This window comes from Danio aesculapii, chromosome 20 (assembly GCF_903798145.1).
Source record: "Danio aesculapii chromosome 20, fDanAes4.1, whole genome shotgun sequence".
NCBI classification, from domain to species: Eukaryota; Metazoa; Chordata; class Actinopteri; order Cypriniformes; family Danionidae; genus Danio; species Danio aesculapii.
In genome coordinates, this window is record NC_079454.1 from 4,531,435 (window position 1) to 4,548,934 (window position 17,500).

At 37.1% G+C, this 17,500-nt stretch overlaps 1 protein-coding gene across 9 annotated transcripts in view; it reads right to left on the minus strand.

Annotated features, from left to right (window-relative positions):
- The window catches only part of dab1a (DAB adaptor protein 1a), a 309,435-nt gene that overhangs the window by 114,469 nt on the left and 177,466 nt on the right, over positions 1-17,500 (minus strand). For all 9 annotated transcript variants that reach the window (XM_056480769.1, XM_056480776.1, XM_056480771.1 and 6 more), the window contains one exon: positions 8,173-8,312. In XM_056480769.1, the coding sequence (XP_056336744.1) occupies positions 8,173-8,312 (140 nt within the window). The remainder of the gene's footprint in view (positions 1-8,172; positions 8,313-17,500) is intronic.

Below are 17,500 nucleotides of genomic sequence, written 5' to 3' on the forward strand. Positions count from 1 at the left end.
ACTTCGAGAATGAGATATGATTGTGTCCAGTTATCATACACAGTTTAAACTTTTAAAGCATGTGGCTCACATTGGAAAGTACATAAAAAAGCTATAATTTGTGCGTTTGTTCTCAGCATACATTCAATACAGCAGATATCAGAGAGAAAAAAATATCATCTGAATTGTTTGACAGTGTAAATCGCCTATTTGTCCGTGTAGAAGAAAGGATAAGGAGAAAACAAGAGAGAAACCATTTTCTTGTGAACACTGAAAGCTATTGAATAAGCTATCAGCCACAAACTGAAATGCTGACTGTCCATTTTTACAGTTAACCCTTGAAAGCCAACAGCCTTCACACAGTCTTGTTCCCCCCTAGGAATCACTCTCTTTTTCGATTATTGGTGAATCGAACCATCAGAATGAAAATGGAATCAATTGGACCAGTGGATGGTGTGCTTCTACAAGGGTCACGTATTAAAAAGCCCACAGTATCCTGACACAAGTCAATGCAAATGTAGAAAAAAGATAACATTTCCATTCACAGCTGTTCTGTATATTAGATTTAATTTTAAGGTGTGATTCAAAGAAAGTTCGATTGTACGATTTTGTACGATTTTAAAAAGGAGGCGTGGCACCTAACCTAACCCCTAAACCCAACCGTCATTGGGGGATGTGCAAATCGTACGAACATGTACTATTTTAAAAAGGAGGCGTGGCACCTAACCCAACCCCTAAACCCAACCGTCATTGGGGGATGAGCAAATCGTACAAAAATGTACGATTTTAAAAAGAAGGCGTGTCACCTAACCCAACCCCTAAACCCAACCGTCATTGGGGGATGAGCAAATCGTACGAACATGTACTATTTAAAAAAGAAGGCGTGTCACCTAACCCAGCCCCTAAACCCTACCTTCATTGGGGGATAAGCAAATTGTACGAAAATGTACGATTTTAAAAAGGAGGCGTGGCACCTAACCCAACCCCTAAACCCAACCGTCATTGGGGGATGAGCAAATCGTACAAAAATGTACGATTTTAAAAAGAAGGCGTGTCACCTAACCCAACCCCTAAACCCAACCGTCATTGGGGGATGAGCAAATCGTACGAACATGTACTATTTAAAAAAGAAGGCGTGTCACCTAACCCAGCCCCTAAACCCTACCTTCATTGGGGGATAAGCAAATTGTACGAAAATGTACGATTTTAAAAAGGAGGCGTGGCACCTAACCAAACCCAAATTTTTCTCCATTTTGATTTGTGTTTAGTTCCAGAACATGAAAGCATATTAGTAGCAAAATACGTTTTAAAATGTAATATGCAATATGTAAAATGGCATTACATTTCTGTATTTAAATTGCCATTTTTCGAACCTAAATGCAAAGTTTAGTGCAAAATGAAAATGATTTTTGTAATCCACTTGCAAGTTTCAGCCACAGCTTTAAAATGTAAAACACATATTTATTTTAATGCATTATAAAGTATTAAACTGACATTTAAAATCAAGCAATTGAACTGACAACGACTTCCATTCACACGAATGCGTCAGACCGGAAACGCAAGCTCGTGCGTCAAGTTTCGCAGATCACTGCATTGGAAAAAAGTTCAAGCTTGGTGAACTCTGAGCTGCGAAATCACATCACTTAACTGCGTGAGACCAATCAAGGATCAAAACATGAGCTCTCTGTACAGGAGTTTAAAAAATGGAGCAATCGCTAGCTTTTTTTAATGTTTAATCCCGCCCCTTTTCACAGTGCCGTACGACAGAAGTTTGCATGCTCAAACTCTAATTGACCGTAGCTTTACCTATAAGTATTTTTTAAATTATTATTATTTGCCTTTAATAGATAGGACAGTATTTAGACAGGAAGCGAAGTTGGAGAGAGAGAGAGGGGGGTAGGATAGGGAAATGTCCTCGAGCCGGGATTCGAACTCGGGATGCCCTGTCGTGCTACTGCACCATATGTCGACGTGCTAACCAGTAGGCTATTGCGCCAACTTACCTAGAAGTATTAAACAAGCCTGAAGGACTTAATTGTTTTGATCAGGTGTGTTTAATTAGGGTTGGAACTACTGTAAACCTACAGAGTTTGACACCTGCGATTTAGGCGGAAATGACAAACTACAAGCTTTACATATTTATATCTGTTTTATATCTTCTAAATGCATATTTTGTCGCTGTTTTGGGGCACACTAGATTATAGATATCCTAAAAACAAACAATAACATCTTTAAAAAATTATTTTGTTTCATGGAGCCTTTAAGAGTCCATTATACATTTTTATAAATGAGCTAGCAATTCATTCATTTATTCATTCATTTTCTTTTCGGCTTAGTCCCTTTATTAATCCAGGGTCGCCACAGTGGAATGAACTGCCAACTTATCCAGCACGTTTTACGCAGCGGATGCCCTTCCAGCTGCAACCCATCTCTGGTAAACATCCATACACTCACTCACACTCTACAGACAGTTCAGCCTTCCCAATTCACCTATAGCGCTTGTCTTTGTACTTGTGGGGGAAGCCGGAGCACCCGGAGGAAACCCATGCAAACGCAGGGAGAACATGCAAACTCCACACAGAAACGCCAACTGACTCAGCCAAGGCTCGAACCAGCGACCTTCTTGCTGTGAGTCTACTGCGCCTTTGCGTCGCCCGCTAGCAATTATTATTTTTTTATTTAAATATCATTTAATTAAACGCCAAATTTGTAGTGTTCACTCACACACAATTCACACAGGATACGATCAACTGTCAACAAGAGGAACAAAAGAAAGAAAAAGAATCAGAATCAGTTTTATTGCCATGTGTGCTTCACACACACAAGGAATTTGTTTTGGCTACAGAGACAAATTCCTTGTAAAGGCAACATCCCTCTGTAACAAATGAGTGATGGAGAAGCTGAGAGCTGTACGAAGAGGAAAAAGTGTCACCCCAGATGGTTGCTTGTCGCCTTTGCCAGACTCTGTCACTACCATGAGAAGACATCACACTGCAGACGCTTTTGCACTTTTTCAAAAAATAAATAAAATCAATTTTTAGAATTCACTCATCAAACCAGATTTGCAAATCATAAATGTGCAGTTACGACAAACCAAATGGCGAAACTGGCTTTTAAATAAAGTCTAAATCAGTTCCAAGGTGTGTGTTTGAGGAATGCGTGTGTGAATGTGGGCGTTTCTCCAAAGCAGCTGGAGCCCTCGAGCCTTCCAGGACTAGCCTTCGCCAGTCAGATGTGCCCATTTCTTGATCTTCTTTCTGAGTGCATTTGTCAGTCCTATGATGTACGTTAGCACACAATTATGCATATCCAACCGGATCTCACGAGAAAAGGTAAGTATTTTACGTTTTGTCAGTTTAGTGGCTAATTCGTACGAGTTCAGTTGTACGAAATTGTACGATTTTAAAAAGGAGGCGTGGCACCTAACCCAATCCCTAAACCCAACCGTCAATGGAGGATGAGCAAATCATTCGAAAATGTATGATTTTAAAAAGGAGGTGTGGCACTTAACCCAACCCCTAAACCCAACCGTCATTGGGGGATGAGCAAATCGTACGAAAATGTAAGATTTTAAAAAGGAGGCATGGCACCTAACCCAACCGTTAAACCCAACCGTCATTGGGGGATGAGCAAATCGTCCGTAAATGTAAGATTTTAAAAAGGAGGCATGGCACCTAACCCAACCGTTAAACCCAACCGTCATTGGGGGATGAGCAAATCGTACGAAAATGTACGACTTTAAAAAGAAGGCGTGGCACCTAACCCAACCCCTAAACCCAACCGTCATTGGGGATGAGCAAATCGTACGAAAATGTCCGATTTTAAAAAGGAGGCGTGGCACCTAACCCAACCTCTAAACCCAACCGTCATTGGGGGATAAGCAAATCGTCCGTAAATGTAAGATTTTAAAAAGGAGGCATGGCACCTAACCCAACCGTTAAACCCAACCGTCATTGGGGGATGAGCAAATCGTACGAAAATGTACGACTTTAAAAAGAAGGCGTGGCACCTAACCCAACCCCTAAACCCAACCGTCATTGGGGATGAGCAAATCGTACGAAAATGTCCGATTTTAAAAAGGAGGCGTGGCACCTAACCCAACCTCTAAACCCAACCGTCATTGGGGGATGAGCAAATCGTACGAAAATGTAAGATTTTAAAAAGGAGGCGTGGCACCTAACCCAACTGTTAAACCCAACCGTCATTGGGGATGAGCAAATCGTACGAAAATGTCCGATTTTAAAAAGGAGGCGTGGCACCTAACCCAACCTCTAAACCCAACCGTCATTGGGGGATGAGCAAATCGTCCGTAAATGTAAGATTTTAAAAAGGAGGCATGGCACCTAACCCAACCGTTAAACCCAACCGTCATTGGGGGATGAGCAAATCGTATGAAAATGTACGACTTTAAAAAGAAGGCGTGGCACCTAACCCAACCCCTAAACCCAACCGTCATTGGGGATGAGCAAATCGTACGAAAATGTCCGATTTTAAAAAGGAGGCGTGGCACCTAACCCAACCTCTAAACCCAACCGTCATTGGGGGATGAGCAAATCGTATGAAAATGTACGACTTTAAAAAGAAGGCGTGGCACCTAACCCAACCCCTAAACCTAACTGTCATTGGGGGATGAGCAAATTGTACGAAAACGTACGATTTTAAAAAGGAGGCGTGGCACCTAACCCAACCCCTAAACCCAACCGTCATTGGGGGATGAGCAAATCGTACGAAAATGTACGAATTAGATTGTACGAATTCATACGAATTAGCCACTAAATCAAAAAGAATTGCCGTGAGATTGTGTTGGCATATCCATGTGTCCTGGTGGGATGATCAATGAACCAATCTAATGCCAGTAGCTGGCCGATCACGGTGAAAAGAGCACAACTCTTGACATTTCCGACTCCAAAATGTGTGCATGCTGGAGCAAAGAAGAGACACTGTGAAATAGAAAAAAGAGTTCTTTTTGCAATCCAGCGCAGTTAGGGCGGGAAGTCCAGAGCGAAAACCATCACATGATGATTTTTACCCCTTTATCAATGGAGCATTGGGATTATATGAAAAGACTCGAGTCAAACTCTTGTTTAAACTCTTCTGAGAGACATAAAAGGTGAGAGAGGGGAATAAGAGATTAAAAATGACACCATTGGACTCATTTGTTTGCTAAGGAGTGGAGGACTGTGGGAATATGAGTATAGATTATGTGTCTGGATGAGTGAGAGGTAAACAGCTCTGATCAATAGCAGTCTGGACATTCCAATCACACCAACATGCAAATCAGAAGACGGAATTGCCTCCTTTCAAACACCAATCTGAGCACTGCTGAAAAGAGTACAATTTATAGTGAGCTTAGCGCTGATTTTCCAGACATCAAGACTACATGCATCAATGTCTATTTTTGTGTTTCAGTGGTTGCTATGCATACACAAAGAGAGCAACACACATTCACCCCCTGGTGTTCGCACGGCTCATTACACAATCTGATGGATGTGGTTTGTTCACCTTTATGCAGGTATATAAATGAGGGTTGCCAAAGCGACTGTATCATAGGGGCTGTTTGCACCTGGTCACTGCATGTGTTTTCTAGATCGGATGATGTGAAAATGGTTCTGTTTACATGTGGTCGCATAAAAAACTAATAAACGGTTATGATTTCGATCTTTAAATCCCACGTTATATGCAAATTATACATCATTTTTTTATGATAAACATTACAACTAAAAATTAAACCATAAAAACTATATTTCGATATATTTTTAGAGTTATATTTCTTTATAATAAACAACAACAGTCCATTTATCAATGTATGTGTTTTTAACATATTGTAATGTGATATAGCTGAATAACTAACCTTTATTTATTATATTATCTTTACTTTTTATGTATTACTATTATTCTTATTCTTCATAAGTCGTGTAATGCGGACCTCTTGTCCAGGTCACCCTTGTAAATCAGATCTTAATCTCAATGGGTTTTTATCTGGTTAAATAATAATAATAAAAAAAGTATAGAAATTTAACTAGGTTATGTTAACTTAAAATGTGGTATATCTGACACTTATTTTATATACAGTTGAAGTCAGAATTATTAGCCCCCCTTTGAGTTTATAAATTTTTTTAATATTTCCCAAATGATGTTTAACAGAGCAAGGAAATTTTCACAGTATGTCTAATAATAATTTTTCTTCTGGAGAAAGTCTTATTTGTTTTATTTCAGCTAGAATAAAAGCAGTTTTTAATTTTTTAGCCTAATTACCCTAACCTGCCTAGTTAACCTAATTAACCTAGTGAAGCCTTTAAATGTCACTTTAAGCTGTATAGAAGTGTCTTGAAAAATATCTAGTCAAATATTATTTACTGTCATCAGGACAAAGATAAAATAAATCAGTTATTAGAAATTAGTTATTAAAAATATTATGATTAGAAATGTGTTGAAAAAATCTTCTCTCTTTAAACAGAAATAAAAAACATTAAAAGGGGGCTAATAATACTGACTTCAACTGAATATATATATATATATATATATATATATATATATATATATATATATATATATATATATATATATATATACACACATATATATAAACATATATTTTTTTACAGAAAATGTAAGCTATATATCTTATTCAACAGATTTGTTTATGTAGGCTACAGGCTTTGTGCTTCACTGATGTTCCAGTAAAACTTCATTCAAAGCTGTTAAGGATTTATTTTTACCTAAAACAAAACACTGTGCCTTTCTAATCGAACAAACCATTATTTTTTAAAATAACTTTTCTTTGTCATTAACAGAAATAGGCTTCTAAAGGTGCATGAAGCGACTTTGTTCTTAAACTGGTATTTTATATTAATTAAATAATCAAATTTGATAATTTAATGACTGTATAAAAATCAATCAAAAAAGTCAATCAAATAAATAAAAAAATAAATCAACAAAACAAACATACCAAACTGTAATAAGTGGCATTGCATTAGCGCTGTTATATATGATTACGAGCTCTATTTTAATGATCTAAGCGCAAAGTCTAAATCGCATGGCACAAAAGCATTAAGGGTGTGTTCAAATCCCCTTTTGCTATATTAAGGATGGAAAAATATGATTTGCGCCCTGATGCATGGTATAACAATGCTGTGTTTACTCTCTTAATGAGTTATGGGTGTGTTTGAGCATAGCATGCATTAAACCAATCAGAGTCTCATCTCCCATTCCCTTTAAGTGTCAGTTACATTGCATCATGGGGCATTTGCTATTAACATGGCGGCCTTTGTAAGTGGAAAGATTTGGTTCAAAAATCTTTCTAAATTCAGTTCTAATTTCCAGAAAACACATAAATGAACAATAATAACGAAGTGTGATAAAAAAACTGATTAATATCTAAACACACAACCTACTCTTATGCCCCACATGGTGTTGCAACTGTCTCCAAAACCCGACAAATGGACAAATGTAAACTGTTTCTGTTTTTATGAAAACAAATATTAATATGCATATAATAAATACTACTAATAATAACAATAATAACATCATACAAATGCAAATTGTCGCCCCCCCGACATGAAGAATGCATGGATGCAGTGGTTTGTATATTTATGTAAAGATATTTGTGTATTGCTGTACATCCTGTTTGCGTTGAGCGCTGGACTTTAGACCAGCTCTTAGTTGGTCAACGGCGCAGACTATATCAGTTCCTCAAAATAGCAAAGCGTCAACAATGCACCTTAACACACCTTCTTTCTAGACCGGAACACCCATGAGTCCACAAAGTGGCCCAAATGGATTTGCTATTTAAACAACGTGGCGCAAAACGTAAAACTAGGGTTGCACTGGTCTACAAATAGCAACAAATCATGACATACATGTCTCGCACCTTATTGCGCTGGGTGTGCGATAGGGCACTGTGTCATATAGCTAATAACACATCTCATGTTTCTTTTTTAGCATTTTGAGAGAAGAAAAATGTACATATATGGTTTCAACAACCAGATGCATTTAGACATCTCCAGTTACATCTGAAATGTGTTCTAGACCACCTCTTGAAGTGGTTTGAGTGATTAGATTTATATACATCTCAAATTTGATTCAGAAGGCATTTACAGATAGCCATTCGATCAGAAAAAAAAAACTTGTGTAGTGACAAGAATAAATAGACACACACTATCTTAAAAAGAAGCCAGTGAAATCAATACACACCTTGAGTTTCATCATTGAGTCCTGACAGAGTTTGTCTCCTCTAGCGGCAGTGACCTCATCTATCCCGATGAGCTTAGCCTTGTAACGAACGCCATCTCCCTTAAAACGCTTTATCAGAGCTGCTTCACTGCGGTCCTGCCCTGGAGAAAGAAAAAAAAGAGAGGGAGACAGATGAAGCATAAAGTCATTTGATGAATTTTGCATATCTGCATCACATCTCCTCCTCCCTCCATCTACTATCATCTCAAAACGCCATTACTGTTCCCACAGATCAGCACAATCCAGACCTTGCAGCTGACTAAAACAGAGCGGTATTCTAATAACTTGTATTTAGCCCAGCCCAGATCCTCATATTTCTAACACAGTGTTCTGTCTGAGCGGTCAGATCTTTAATCTCAGTCTAGTTGTGGAGTTCCAGCTGGAGTTTGTCAGCGTAAGCCTGAGGGACTGTTAAATAGCCAGCAGGTTTAAAATCAACCCAGAGCTCTCTAACCCTACGTTGGGCGCCATATTTACAGCTCAGATTGAAGGTCAAGCCTACTGCATGTGTATAGCTATAATTGAAGGTATGTCAGGCCCTGGACATGATAGAGAAAGGTTGGTTTCAAAGTAAAAGTGCTGTGTCCAGGTCTGGTGTGAGGTGATAGGAGGGATGAAAGCCAAACATCTACATTTTTTGAGCTCTCACATCAAAGTAGATGTCTATCAGCCAGTTGGGGATTTTGAAAGATCAAGTGGTTCCACCCATACCTTCATCGCAACGCCTATAACTGGATAACTGGAGCTGCCAATCGATGAGCCTCCAAGGATGTAGGCCAATTAACTGGCTCGTGCTCAGTGAAGCAAAGACAAACAGACCCAATTAGGTCTGAGTCTGCGGTTTGATCAGAGGACGAAGGCAAACAGACACTTACCAGGACACACATACAATTACTGAGGCTTAATTGATAGCATATACAAGAGGAAGGGTAAGAGAGGAAAATGCTAAAATGATTGGGACAACACCATCACACAGTCAACCAACTGACCTCCATATTTGCCCATTTTGTAACTCTTTCTGTCACTTTTAGATGGACTTATTGTTATGGTATCAATAGTTTATAATTCATAACCTAGTGTCTACATATGTTTCCATGTTCTCCATTGTTGCAGATCAATGTTTGTGCTCTCTTCTTTAGGGAAGGAATGATAAGTCTTTAGCAGCGCCGTGCACAGGGGCGTGGCCCGGTGGCTAGAGCCACTGTCCTTCTGGCCTTATTGGCTGAAGTGCCCCTCTCAGCCTATACCCATTCCCTCCCCCTCCAACACGTCCGTGCCCCGCCTTTCCAGTGAATCAGTTAATTCTCGACTCCACTCCCCCCCCCCCTGATTTTCACTTTGCTTTACCGTAGCGTGATTGTTGCGACCATCACACCCCCCCCACCCACTTATGGCGATTCCGGTGTCATAACCTTAGGAATCATAACCAATAACTTAACATAACTACTACCTTAATAACTATTAATAAGCAGCAAATTAGGAGTTTATTGAAGCAAACGTTATAGTTAATTGTTGGTTAATAGCAAGAACACTTTTATCTTAGCTTAGCATAAAACGTTGATTTAGATTAGATCATTAGCGTCTCACTTAAAAATGTAAAAAAATGAGTTTTGATCATTTTTGTTTATAACTTGACTCTTGACTCGGAAAAAAATAGCTTAAAGGGGCTAATAATTTTGACCTTAAAATGGTTCATTAAAAAATTAAAAACTGCTTTTATTCTAGTCGACATTAAACAAATAAGACTTTCTCCAGAAGAAAAAATATGATCAGACATACTGTGAAAATTTCCTTGCTCTGTTAAACTTCATTTGGGGGAAAAAAATCAAAATCAAAGGGGGGCTAAAAATCTGACTTCAACTGTACTAGACCAAGAAAATCTCACAGGTTGATATGGCTAGGAACTACTCTCATTTGGCGTAATAATCAGGGAACTTTACTGCTACCATGCCTGCAACAGATACAATATTATTATGTAGCATTGTTACCTAGTTACCTACAGTGTTGGGGAGTAGCATTGCTACAAGTAACTACATTTTTTTAGTAGTGTGGCAGTAGCATTGCTACTTTCTAAATCAAACAGCTTTTCAGTAGCAAAGCTATTATTTTAGTAAAGTAGCACAGTAGCATCAACACAAGAGGTTCTCTCTAGGTTTTTTAATTCTTCAATTTCGCCAATTGGTGAAGTTTTTTCCTCGCCGCTGTCGCCACTGGCTTGCATGGTTCAGGACTTGTAGAGCTGCGCATTGATTTGCTCTTCAGTGTTTGGACTCTCAGCAGTGAATATTAAACAACACTGAACTGAGTTAAACAGAACTTAAACTCTGAAAACTGAACTACACTGTTTCAGTTTACGATGATCTTCTAAGTGAAGCTGCTTTGACACAATCTACATTGTAAAAGTGCTATAGAAATAAAGCTGAATTGAATTGAATTGAATTGAACAAGCTACATTTACAGATCGCGGGTCATTAGGTCACGCCACTGCCAATCACGGAGCAAAAGTAAACCCATGTGATGGCGAGAATGGTGATTTCTTCCTCTTTGTGTATTACGGTGGTCGTAAAAACAAACTTTTTGGTGCGCTACTGACACCTCTCGCCCTGGTCGGTGACATCGCCAACCAATCATTGGGCTCACATGAGAAACTTGCTTGATTGAACAATTACTGTAGAGGAATTATTTCTGAAGGACCATTTATATTTATTCACTGATAGTTCTCCAAATGTGCTCAAGTGCACTTACATGAAAAAATACAATAGTAATTTAAAGTAAATACAGTATTTAAAATACTATAGTGTTTTTGAACAATACAATAGGGAAGTACTTGAATTAATTTGCCGTGAATGCAATACAACAACATTAACAATATAGTAACTGTAACCCTTTATATGAGTTTTCTACAGTTTTCTTTTTTACTGTAGTAAAAGCTAAAGTATACTATGCTAATTACTATTAGTTCATGATAGTTACTAATATTAGTATATTATGTAGTAGAATTCATTAAAAGAGTTGTATACTAACCCAACACTGGTTACCTAGACGGGGACTGTTTTCAGGTGCTGTGTAATTATTGCTCAGATTGGATATCTTTTAAATGAGATGCTAATGGTCTAATCCGATTCAAGAATTTATGCTAAGCTTAAAGTGCTCCTGCCAGGCTCGGAGATCAGCTTAATGCATTCATTTTAAAACACACACACACACACACACACACACACACACACACACACACACACACACACACACACACACACACACACACACACACACACACACACACACACACACACACACACACACACACACACACACACAAATTATTAGCAATGCATGTTGTGTGGCCCCTCATCATCTGATTGATTCTGGTTCAATTCCTACATGGAGCAGTGAGAGTGGGACTCTCCTCCCAACTCCCATTGATGTTGACACTGGTTCAAATTCCATTAAGAGTGGGTAAAGCAATACCAGATACACTTCTTTTAGGCTGCTAATTGTCAAACCTGCATATGCAATACAATATTACATAAGCATGCAACATTAGCATGGAAATACAAACACATTCACTGGAATAGGCAACTTATTATTGAACGAGTTACTTTGTTTTGTAAAAATGCTGACGTACTCTTACGCTACTGAATGAGAGTTATGTCGTTATGTTGGCAGCAGTATTACAATTCTGTACAACTAAAACTTGTCTTTAAGAAGCCTTTGTATAAGTCTATGTCCTTGTGGTCATTGCGGAAGTGAATGCTATTCACAAGGATGTTCTAAACAAATTTGAGCAACGGAATTCCTTTACAAAGATCTCTTACACAACGCTTGCAACAAAAATGTGAGACATTTGTGTTTCTGAATTGACTGCCAAAATGTGAGGTTATTTACTTCAAGCATGGAGAGAAAGTAACTACAATGTATTTAAGGGAATATATGATGAATATTTTATTTGTTAGATATATTATCCTGTATAAATCAGAAAGCAAGAAAACAGAAAAGCAAGAATCATCTTGATGATGACGATGAATAAAAAAAGGACACTTGACAAAGGACTGCTTCAGTGGTGGGAAGCTTTGGAGAAACTACTTCAAGAAAGGGCAAAACGTGTTCTTTAAAAGACATTTAAAGCTTTAATGAAATCTAAATTTCCTGCAAGACCTTTCACGGCTGTCACTGTATTCATTCCTCATACGTCAAAGCTGAAGTGGAACCCTAAATGGGCTTTGGTTACAAAACTGTGTGTAGGGTGCAATATGAGATGCTTCGCACCCTTCTTATTCACCTTATTCTCCGTGTACGAGCGGGTGCAGCCATTTGAATAATTTTGACTCAAGACTTCCGGTCTCATTCACTTCCATTCATTTTTAAACATTAAAAACAGCTCGTTTTGCTGCTTGGTGTTGCAAACTGATATTTTCTTATTATATTATTCTACTTTGTCTGTATTGTCATGCAAACACTTGTTTGTAGAGTAAGTAGTTTGACCGTTTTCTGCCGTTTATTATTCCTAGTCATTTCTCCCATAGGCAGCTGAATCGGAAGTTCTAAAACAATCGCTAAAACGAGCACACTTCCGCACTGAAGAATAAGGTCAATAGAATTCATGGACAATCTGTGGTATGTTATGACTAGTCCCGCAGGGAATCTGCGCATTCAGAATTCCGCAGATTTGTAGCCCATCATTGATTCTGTTCATTTACCTTTGTAAATGTGTGTAAATCTATATTTATTCAGTTTTTAAATTAATTTCAGTAATAATATTGACTAATATGAAAATATTCATATGATTTATTTACAATACAGTGTGTAAAGTAATATTTTCAGTCTTTTAGTAGAGATATTATACAAGAAGCTTGATTTGTTTACAAAATAAAGTGGATCTAATTGGATTTACATATTAAATAAAAATATTAAATATTAAATAAAGTTAAAAAAGGTGTTATTTTTTATTTTATATATCAAGTTATTAGTTATGATACTACCAAAATAATTCTGCATAAATCCGCAGATGTTAAACAAAATTCTGTGCAGAAATAGCAAAAAATGTTCGCAGATTCGGTATGGCCCTAGTTTAGGCCCACACGATCAATCTGAGCGCACAGAATTCCGCACATTTTCCACAGATTTCTGCTGATTTTTAGCCCATCATTACTGCACATCAATAACTGTCTGGTTTAGCTCAGCTACTAAATACGACCTCCAAAGACTACGTCGAATAGTTCGGACTGCTGAGCGAATCACTGGAACAACCCTTCCTACTTCCCAAGAACTGTACTTATCCAGAGCGAGCAGGAGGGCTGCCAAAATCACTCTGGACCCCTCACACCCAGCACACTGCCTCTTTGAACTTTTACCTTCTGGTCGACGATACAAAGCACTGCGCACCAGAACAGCCCGACACAGAAACAGTTTCTTCCCTCAGGCAATCCATCTCATGAACACTTGATGATAATAATTGTGAAACCAACATCACTACTTGCTATACACTTTTATACACATATACACTTATTTAACAACACACTTTACATGCCAATTTGCACATAACAGCTGCACATATAACATTGTATATAATAATAAACATGTACATACACTTGTCAATCTGTATATTTGCACTCACTACTTCTATTTTTATTTTATTTTAATATATTTATTATCTGTTTTTTGTCCTATCTCTGTTATCCTGTTGTACAGTAGAAGCTCTGTCACGAAAACAAATTCCTCGTATATGTGAACATACCTGGCAATAAAGCTCTTTCTGATTCTGATTCTGATCATTAATTCTGTTTATTTACTTGAGTAAATGTGTGTATATCTATATTTATTCTTTTTTTTATTAATTACAGTAATATTATTAACTAATATTAAAATTTCATCTGATTTATGTACAATGCAGTTTTTACAGTAATATTTACTGTCTTTTAGTAGAGATATTATATGAGAGACTTGCTTTGTTTACCAAACAAAGTGAATCTAATTGGATTTTCATTGTAAACATTAAATAAAAGGTAAAAATATATTTTTATTTCATATATTAAGGTTTTAGTTATGATACTCCCAAAGTAATTCAGCAGAAATTCGCAGATTTTCACCAAAATTCTCAGCAGAAATAGCAAAAAACATCCGCAGATTCCGTCTGGCCCTGGTTACAACCCATCCTGCTAGTCATCAAGCATCTACGCAACCATTAATCTATAGGAGTGCTGAGGAAAATTGCTCAGGGCTTCTAGTGCTACATATATCAATAACACTGACACAATGTGCCATTATGCTAAAGTAAGAGATGGGCCATAATGAATAGCACGTCTACGTCCTTCACATGCATAACACATACATTAGGCAGCTGACGAAGGGGATCGTGGTGATTCATGAGAGTTGATGAATTAACAACTCTTGAAGGTCACCGCGAACGTGATTGAAGGAATTCGCTCATCTCTGTTCAATGAGCAGCCTCCAAAGTCATTCTGGACTACACTGACTTTTCATTATGTGGACAGTTGAAATGTATTTTTTTGGGGGGGATTCCACAAAATAAGGGCCACGTTTCCATCAATTTTACTAATATGCATTTCTACTTAATTGATAAGCTGAAATACATGTCTATTGCCCACCTGGTATATATATATATATATATATATATATATATATATATATATATATATATATATATATATATATATATATATATATATATATATATGCATTAAAATGCGTCTCTTATGACCACTCGTGTTTTGAATCTAACTGGGATCCAACCCTCCCATGTAATTACACTATACATCATTTTTCGGATGAGTACTCAGACACATACAGGGGCGTATTGTTTGAGGCCATGTCTAAGTGGATGTTTTCAGGTAAAAATCGCATTCATTTGAGGGAACCTTTGGATCACAAGTCCAACTCTCCAATCATTAGCTATGTTTCCACTGGAAAATCACAAAACATTTGCGAATAAAGCATCGTTTCCATCCAATGAGTCAAAAAGAACAGACATCCAAAATAAAAAAATGTGGAAAAGTCTGCTATGGGAAAATTGCAATATGCATGCTAACGTTAATTAATTGCACTATATACTTTTATCAAATGTTCAAATGAACAATTACTATAATGTGTTTATCTTCTCCCTTCTGACTGCTTATAATATTGCCGTACCCTTGAGTGTCAGACTCGGGGGGTGTCAAAATAAATCTAAATTCTCGGAATGTGTGCATGAGCTTTCAGAAGTGCATCCTTTTTGTTTCGCACTATAAAAGATGGAATATCTCTTTTTATTTCGCCTTCTCTGTTTGATTGTGACAAGAGGTCCATGTAAATGCATTAAAGATAAAAGCTTGCAAAGCATTATCTCTGCAGCCTTCTGAGTTTTTCTTTGCACCACAGCAAGCCACTGTGGGCCTTTATATATATATAAATATGTATAAATATATAAATATATAAAAATCTAAAGAGTTATTGGTTATCTAAAGAGTTATCCAAAGAGTTATCGGTTATTGGTATTGGTTATTGAATTGCTTTTTGGAGTATTTTATATTTATCAGTCAATATATTGACTATCGGCCACAAAATAAAAAGAATTATTTATTATCTAAAGAGTTATCTAATAAGTTATCGGTATTGGTTAAGTTATTGATATTTGTTATTGGTATCGGTTATTGATTTGCTGTTTGAAGTATTTTATATTTATTGGCCAATATTTAGACTATGGGCCTGCAAATCTGAAGAATTATTGGTTATCTAAAGAGTTATCCAAAGAGTTATCGGTTCTTGGTATCAGTTAAGTTATTGATATTGGTAATTGTTATCGGTTATTGAATATTTATCGGTCAATATATTCAGTATATATTCACTATCGGCTTCCAAATTTAAAGAGTTATCGGTTATCTAAAGTGTTATCTAATACGTTATCAGTTATTAGTATCGGTTAAGATATTGATATTAGTTATTGGTATCGGTTATTGAATTGCTATTTGGATTTTGGTTAATGTTCAGTGAATTTATTTATGCTTTTCATTGTCAGGCAATATATTTTGTTGGTCATAGAAATGAATAGATTTAATTCAGAGTTGTTCACTATATGTGTTTGTTGTTAGTTTTTTTGCAATCATGCAGAAACTTTAGAATTAGAAAAATAGTATTTTATGATATTTTGGACAGTATATTGACTATCAGCCTCCAAATCTAAAGAGTAATTTTTTATCTAAAGATTTATCAAAAGAGTTATTTGGTTATTGGTATCGTTTATTAAATTGCTATTTGGATTTTGGTTAACATTCAGTGAATTTATTCATGCTTTTCATCGTCAGGCAATATATATTGTTTATATAAACGAAAGTTGGCCATGTAAATTAAAAATTAATTCAATTTAGAGTTGTTCACTATACTGCAAATTTCATGCAGAGAAATTTAAAAAATAGTATTTTATATTTATTGACCAATATATTGCCTATATTGGTTATTGGTATCAGTCAAATATATACATATATTTTTAGTTTATGCGAATGCAGAAATTTATTCGGTAAAATAGTTTCCATCATAGTTTGTGCATGTTGTCTTTTTGGATAAAAAGTTGATCCCAGTCAGCTGTGCGCATCCATATTTTTCAATCCGCATTTTCACTATTTATGCTAATCTTGGCTTTTCCATTAAGCATTTTTGATACAATATTCCAAAATATGCATAACACTTGTTTGATTGAAACATAACTATTAGGCTTCCCCCTGTATTTAGCATTGTCCAATTGTGTTTAGATTAATAAAACCAAAGTGCAAATGGGACCAAAGTATGCCATTCTAAGATGGATGTCTGTTGGTTTGAAACAGCATGAGCGCGAATAAAGACAGAATTTTCATTTTTAGTTGAACTAGTACTTTAACCTATGCTCCAACTCCAGCTCTGACAGTTTGCGGAGAGCTCTAGAAAGCAGATAACTTTCAGCCATCCCTCTGCGGCAAGGATGGGAAGGATAAACACTCATTTATTTCCCCCAGTTCAGACCGCTGCACCTGCAATGCTGCTTATTATTACTGCCTACCTCAGGGACTGAACTTTGGCGGTAAAGAACTGACCGTATGAGTGTGTGGGTGAGCTATATCTGTGCCAGAAGGCTGCCAACAATACTGTCCATGTAGAGATGCCTTGAAATGAGCTCCATGCAGCAGCGCTCTACCCCTGCAGGCCTCCAAAGTCCTCATTCAGGCTGAGGACAGCTCGCTGTTTCCTGGAGAGGAATCTGGATTCTCACCCACTTCCACGGCTCTTCAAAATGAGGGAGCTCTGGCAGAAAGCTACAGTGAGC